We start from the raw sequence: 6,727 nt of genomic DNA, 5'->3' as shown, positions 1-6,727 counted from the left end.
TCGGGCCAACGCCGTCAAAGCTCGCCATCGCCGCGCGCCTGAAGCTACCCAGTTTCCGCGGGCGGCGCCGGCGCCGGCCGGCATGAGGCAAGGACTGGCTCCAGGACCTCGCCAAGAGAGCACAAACCGCGTCGCCCTGCCAAGGTCGCGCCCAACGAGTGGGGCGTCCGCCTGCCCAGCGAGCGCTTCGTCCTCAGCGGCACGAGCTGGGGGCTCAAGGACATGTGGGAGGAGGCCGGCATGGACGAGGACTCGGACGACGACGTGCCCGTGGTGGCGGCGCCCGGCGGCGGCGGCGGCGGCAGTGGCGCCATGGAAGGTATCGAGCAGACGGGCGCCGGTGCCAACACTACGATCAAGGATGACGATGACGAGGACGTCGGCGGCGAGGGCGTCGAGGGCGGCACCATGGAGGACGTCTTCGGCAACGAGATGGACGAGGACAAGGACCTCAAGATGGAAGGGTCGGGCTAGAAGGACGGCTCTTCCACTGCTGCGCCTGCAGCTGCGACCGCGCACGTCGGGCACTTCGGACACGATCCCCCTGGTGCAGCCGCCTGGCTTGCGCCCTGTGATTCTCAATCGCGTCATGGGCCACATCATGAGCCGGAACCTGCACCCAGAGGGCGACGGGCCGATATACGTCCAGCCGACTGCAGCTGCCCACGGGCCGGCTTTTGTTGCGCGTGGCACCTTTGCTCTTCCCACTGGCGACGCATATATGACCGGGATTCCGCTCAATGGCCACGCCATGGGAGTCAACGCGAATTACGCCTTCGATTTTGGGGGTCACACTGCGAGGGCCACATCTGTTACGGCCGACATGGAATTAGGGACAGACGGGGTCCTGAACGACGACGGCTCATCTCATGTTGAGCAGATGCACATGCCGGGCTCTTCTTCAGGCAATACTGTGGCTTACTTTGTGCCAATGGATAGGACTTGGGGCCCGTATTGAGAGTGGGCGCATCACTTCCAACGAAAAAGAAAAGCAGAGCATGGGATCCGCGTGTGTAGAGAAAGTGTACCACATATACCCAGGGCCATGAGCCCACAAAGAAATCGAACGGAGCCGGTTAATATTAAGTTTCATCTCTTCATGTCTTTGTATCGTGTATTGATCGCTGTGCAAGACTTTTATCGGATCCGTTGTACATGAAAAAACAGCAACCGCTCGCTCGATCTACCTCGTCGAGAAACACCAATCCAACGCCTGTCGCTATGCACCTCTCGTCCTGCCTCATCCAGTACACATCTCGTCCCAGACCTCCTTTCGAGGTAATAAATCCGCAGAAAAGAAGGAACGCACTCCAAAGAAAGCCGCACCGTCGCTCGCAACAAAACGTTGCCATTAAACTTGCTTGGTCTTTTCGGTCTCGGGATCATAAACGTCACCAGCCTGGTAAGAGCAAAACTAGATTTAGCGCACTGGTTTCTTTCACTTCCACGCCGGCTTCTCCTGGGTGAGATGCTTTACCCCTGTGATCATCTCGGCGCCAATGTCCTCGACCACTGGCTTGTCAGAGGTCGGGCTCAGCTTGGCACCGTTGGTTGGCTCGTCAGCCATGACAGTACGCTCACGCTCCGTTCGCGCGGGGCTCGCGGGTGCGTCGTCATCGTCATTGTCACCGTCATCTTCGGCGTCTTCGAACGAGTCTTCGTCATCGCCATCCTCGTCGTCGAGCACCAGAGATTTCATCATGGAGTCGTCGCCGGTGACGCTGTCGCTGAGGATGCTTTCGCGTCCGTCTGCGTACTCGTCAATAGAATCACGCGAGATGTAACTGTCAGCCATGCCGTCGCCGGCCTCCTCGTCATCGTCTTCTTCATCATCTTCTTCATCGTCCTCCTCCTCATCGTCCTCCTCGTCATCCGTATCGCTGGCGGAGAACTCATCGAGTTCGAGGGGCGTGTTCCTCCAGAACTTGAAATCGGTGTATTCCTCACCACCACCAGTGATGAGGGTACTGACAGGGGGGAAGAAGTGGTCCACGACCTCGTTGATGTTGATGTAGCTTAGTTTCAGCTTGTTAAGACTGAGGAGATCAAGCGACACCTCAGCATTGGAGTTGATGGTAAAGATGCGGTTCCTCGGAACATCGACCGTTCGGTACGATATCTGGTCCGTGAGACGGTTGCCGAATCCGGCATAGAAGGGAGTCTGGTCCGGCCCGTACAGGTGACGAATGTCTCGAAGTGTAGCCATCTTGAACACATGGGGCTTACGAAGATACACTTCCCGTCGGAGAGCGGCCATGGTCCGGTCAGGGGACAGAATGGTCGGGCCCCGCGGGACCTTGTAGTTTTCCTGCTGAATGCCCGCGAGGTACGCTCTCGTCGTGTCCGACTGTCCCACGGACCGACTGGTCAGGTACATGATGTTGTAACCATTCGCAGCGATATCGCTGTACAATTTCGCCACACCAGCGTGCGTCCAGTCACGTCCGATCATGTTGAGGACGTGGCCGAGAGCGTCCGACTTGGTGATGGTGCCATCAATGTCGGAAATGACAACTGGCGTCTCATGCCTCCAGAGGTACATGTTGGCCTGGCAGGTCGCACGGTTGACAGTGAAGCTCATGCTGTTCTCGCCGGGCTTCAGACCCAGAGCCTTCAGCTGATCGCTAGTCAACCGGAGCGTCTTGGCGTAATTGAGGTTGGGGTCTCCAGCGGTCGAACCTGGCGGGGTGCTCAGGGGCGTCTGGAGGCCCCCATCAGATTCAGACCTCCTGTGCGAGTGAGCTGGTCCCGTCGTCGTCTCGTCGCTAGCGTCGCTCTGATAGCCAGGGTCGGAGACGGCATCAGCAGCAGGCGTGGGGCCGTGGCCAATGCCAGCCGCCATGGTCTTCTTGCGCGCAGCTTCTTTGGCTTCTTCACTGCTGTAGATCCAGATATTACCGTGCTCATCCATGCCGAAGAGGGAGCCAATGTCATAGTTGCCGTCGAGTTCCTGAGAGAGGATCTTACGAGCAACAATCTCGGCGCGGAAGATTTCCTCTTCGCTGCTCTTGAAACCCGTCATGTCGAGTTTGAGATCGCCAGTCTCGGTAACCTGGCTAGGAATATTGGCTGCCTCAAGGTTCCGCGACAGGGCGATGGCGCGCTCGAGCGCCTCTCGGGGCGCCAGCGGAGGTGGACTGTGCGAGCGTTCTGACAATTCTTGGCTCTGTCCGTCGGAAGGCTCATCGGTCAGGTCGCGGTCGGTTGAGCGGGCTGATTTGCGCAAGATATCGTCACTGTGAGGACGCATCATGCTGGACCAGTCGCCAGACGCTGGCCGTCCGTTCGACAGTTCGGGGGATGTGGACGAGGAGATGAGAGCTAATTCAAAGGGTCAGCGCTCGAACACGTCCATCTGTGGCACCGAGTCGATCATCTTCTTACTGTGGTCGCGCGAGGAGTACACTACAGCAGGAGGAGGACGGCGGGGCTTCCTGTTGAGCTCGTCGAGATCGAGCAGATCAGGCTCCTGGAGTCCAGCCTCGGGCGAGTGCTGCGGGTCCATGGGCGGGCTGGAGGCGGGCGAGACAAGCGGCGAGGTCTGCATGTCCTTGGGAATAGTTTCTTTGGTCTCAAAGACGAAGAAAGCCTCGCCTTCTTCGCCGAGCTTCATGGAGTAGGGTTGCTTTTCGCCATTGACTTTGAACTCGACCTTCTTCTCGTAGGGACGAAGGAGGGAGAATTTGCCAAAGCGCACATGGAAAGGAGAGCAAACGAGGGAGCCATCATCCTGCTCGACGACAATGACGTCGATGGCACCGCTGAGGGTAGCAGGGTTGATGGAGTTCCATGCCGAGGACACGGAACTCAGTGAGCTCCTGACGTACTGCATTTTGTAGGTGTCGTTTGTGACGATTGGAGGGGGAGGGGGGCGCTACTCGAAGGCGAGGGAGCGAGGAGACCAAGGAAGCCGGGGCAACCAGGGACACCAAGATGTAGAGGCAGCGCGATGCGAAGGGAGCAGATGTTTCGAAAGGTGGTCGAAGTATTTTTTTTTTTTTTGGCGCACTCGTCAGGAGGTCGAAAAACTAGGCTGCTGCGCAAGATGGGCTGACGACTTTTGGAGTTGTTGAACAGGAGCGCTGGGTGCGGAGGCGATTGTTGGGGAAGCTGTATATCTGATGTGCAAGACCCTTGTCTGGACCGAACCTGGATAGTTCGCGGTAGTTGAGCAAGGGAACGTGGGCGTCGCAGTTGGAATGGGGCAAGGTTCCGTCGAAAAAAGGGGGGGAGAATGTAGGCGCAAGGCCGGTCGCTGTGTATACGAGGGTGAAGATAGCCAGGCTGAGAAGAAAGGACGGCGAAGAAACCGAAGAAAAAGAGCAGACGGAGCAGAAGACCTCGGAACAAAAGCGTCAGGAGCCTCGTGACAAGTCGTTGAGACGGAGACCAGGCCCAGAATATGTACCACGGCGACCAGCCGTGACCTATTCGGAGCGCAAGTGGAGTGTCTGGGGGGGGGGATGAATGACGAAACGAATGGGGAAGCCAGGCCCGGCACGGGCAAGCGCACGCACTTCTGGCAGGTGCAGCAGGGGACTGGAAGGAGCCCCTCACATCGCACTGTATCATCACCTGAGCACGCATCGGATGGTACCTGCGGCCCCCTGTACCTCTACAGTGCAGTCAGATCGGACTTGTCCGGCCGAAAAGAGGTGTCAGACGGTCCACAGAGGCAAGAGAGACTCAGTAGTCGCTCACCCTACCGTTTGCCGTCTTCTCACTGATGCCGGGATGGACTGGCTTGCTCTAGCGTCTGCCTCACTGTTTTCTTCTTCCGCCTGGCGGGTGCCTGCATGCAATCCCATTCACTCCTCTTGTTCGCCTCAGCCAGCCCGCGTCTCAACCTCATTTGGCCACTGTCTCCAATCCGTGGCCATCTCTGGCTGCGATGCCACCTGTCGAGCCGGTCTGTGTCTTCTGTTGCTCTGGAGCCTGGGATGGCCCGGTCGAGGTCCTCCGACAGCCACTCATCACATGGAGCAGGCAGACAAGTCTCAACGACGAAAGCCAAGCTGGTCAAACCTTGGAACAGACGGAACAGTGACTCGTGCGCTCCTCACCATTGCCGCATAACCTACCTATGCTGGGCACGCCGCACGGCTCTGACGTCTAGCACACCTCCAAGCAGGCACAGCACAATTTTGCTTTGGTCTCCTTTTTTCTTTTTTTTCTTTGGCAGTTTCCCATGCAAATTCTTATCAATTACAGACTCTAGCCCCTCCGCAAACACTCTCCTTTGGCATGTGAACCTCGGACACGCGCACTAGACAGCTGTATCCCGACCGTGCTATGGAGCCACTGGCCAAAATCTCTGCCCAGCCCGAGGCTGCCGTCCCCTACAAATGCATCCAGGTGGGAAGACCCGAGCCAACCAGGGCACTGCGCACTGCCCTTGGGCGTTTGCCATCGAAGCAACCCAACACCCGGCCCGCCAGCACATGTCGATCAATGATCCCGGGTCCCGCAGACCCCCGACCCATACGGTCACGGCTCCGAGGATAGCGCCATTTTCATGTGCCTGGTTGCTGCAGCCCTACCAGTGGTAGATGGACGCCTCTTCAGGTAGTCCCACGTCCACTACAGCTTGGGCTTGGTCTGCTTCTCCTCCCACCATGGATACGCAGTCGGGGCGTCCTTATCGATGCTCGCCGCAAATTCGGGTGCGCGCTTGTCCAAGAAGCTCTGCATCCCCTCCTTGCTATCTCGCCCACGGATCAGATCCCAGAAGAGGGAACTCTCGAGCAGGTGCGCCTCCTCGGGTGTCCCAGGGTTCCGGTAGATCAGCTCCTTGTTCACCTTGGTCGAGACGGCGCTGACGTTCTCCGCCACCTCCTCCGCAATGGCAAGCGCCCGCGGCAGGACCTCCCCCGGCTCCACAATCTCGCTGAAGAGGTCTCCGAACAGCGGGCTCGTGGCCGGGTACACGCCGCCCGTGGTGACGAGGTGCATGGCCCGGCTTGTCCCGACGAGGCGCGGCAGGAAGAAGCTGCTGCACGCCTCCATGTTGAAACCGCGTCGGCCGAAGACGAAGCCGACCTTGGCCTTGTTGGAGACGACGCGGATGCTGGCCGGCAGGGTCATGGTGATACCGACGCCCACAGCGCTGCCATTGATGGCGGCGACGATGGGCTTGGCGCACCTGTGCATGGAGAGGGTGACGCGGCCGCCGCCGTCGCGGTACTCGTCGCGGGGAATCTCCGTGTTGACCTTGCGCGAGCCGGCAATGGCGAGGTCCATGCCGACGCAGTAGTACTGATTGGACTGGTCGGAGCCAGTGAGGACTATGCACTTGACCCGGGGGTCGGCGGACAGCAGGGTGAAGGCCGCTTCCAGCGAGTCGGCCATGGAGTCGGTGAAGGCATTGCGGGCAGCTGGGCGATTCAGGATGACGAGCACAACGGACGTGACAGTGGGTGAAGAGGCCGGATGGTGGGCGAACTTGACGTCAGGGAGGGTGAAATTGGTGTAGGTGTCGGGGGGTGTAAGAGCGGCCATTGTGTATCGAGAGCCAATGCAGGCAGGCAGGTGTTAGGTTGTACAGTGACGGGTTGGAACAACAGGGCAGATACGAGACACTGAGAGGTGGTTTCACGCGCAAGACAATACGCCTGTTTGAATGGTGGTGATGCTGGATGAAGAACGGACACAGCTGGGTGTGGCTGGTTAATTATGATCATGTCCAAAGTTCAGAGGAGGAGGGGTCACCCGGGCAGCCGAGGTTCAG

General features: G+C 58.8%; 3 protein-coding genes across 3 annotated transcripts; 1 reads left to right on the top strand and 2 right to left on the bottom strand.

The window, feature by feature from the left end:
* Window positions 1–601: 601 nt before the first annotated feature.
* Window positions 602–958, top strand: VDBG_07234 (predicted protein; the record flags this gene model as incomplete). Its single annotated transcript, XM_003002617.1, has 1 exon — window positions 602–958. The coding sequence occupies one exon, from the start codon at window positions 602–604 to the stop codon at window positions 956–958; it is 357 nt and encodes a 118-aa protein (XP_003002663.1).
* A 480-nt stretch (window positions 959–1,438) lies between these two features.
* VDBG_07233 (nuclear elongation and deformation protein) lies at window positions 1,439–3,832 on the bottom strand (the record flags this gene model as incomplete). The annotated part of the gene is made up of 2 exons (XM_003002616.1): window positions 1,439–3,321; window positions 3,385–3,832. The coding sequence occupies 2 exons, from the start codon at window positions 3,830–3,832 to the stop codon at window positions 1,439–1,441; spliced, it is 2,331 nt and encodes a 776-aa protein (XP_003002662.1).
* Window positions 3,833–5,580: 1,748 nt separating this feature from the next.
* Window positions 5,581–6,498, bottom strand: VDBG_07232 (enoyl-CoA hydratase; the record flags this gene model as incomplete). The annotated part of the gene is made up of 1 exon (XM_003002615.1): window positions 5,581–6,498. One exon carries the CDS (start codon window positions 6,496–6,498, stop codon window positions 5,581–5,583), a length of 918 nt encoding a protein of 305 aa, XP_003002661.1.
* Window positions 6,499–6,727: the final 229 nt, after the last annotated feature.

This window comes from Verticillium alfalfae, genomic scaffold (assembly GCF_000150825.1).
Source record: "Verticillium alfalfae VaMs.102 supercont1.9 genomic scaffold, whole genome shotgun sequence".
Classification (NCBI taxonomy): Eukaryota; Fungi; Ascomycota; class Sordariomycetes; order Glomerellales; family Plectosphaerellaceae; genus Verticillium; species Verticillium alfalfae.
This window is presented reverse-complemented; position numbering and strand designations above follow the sequence as displayed.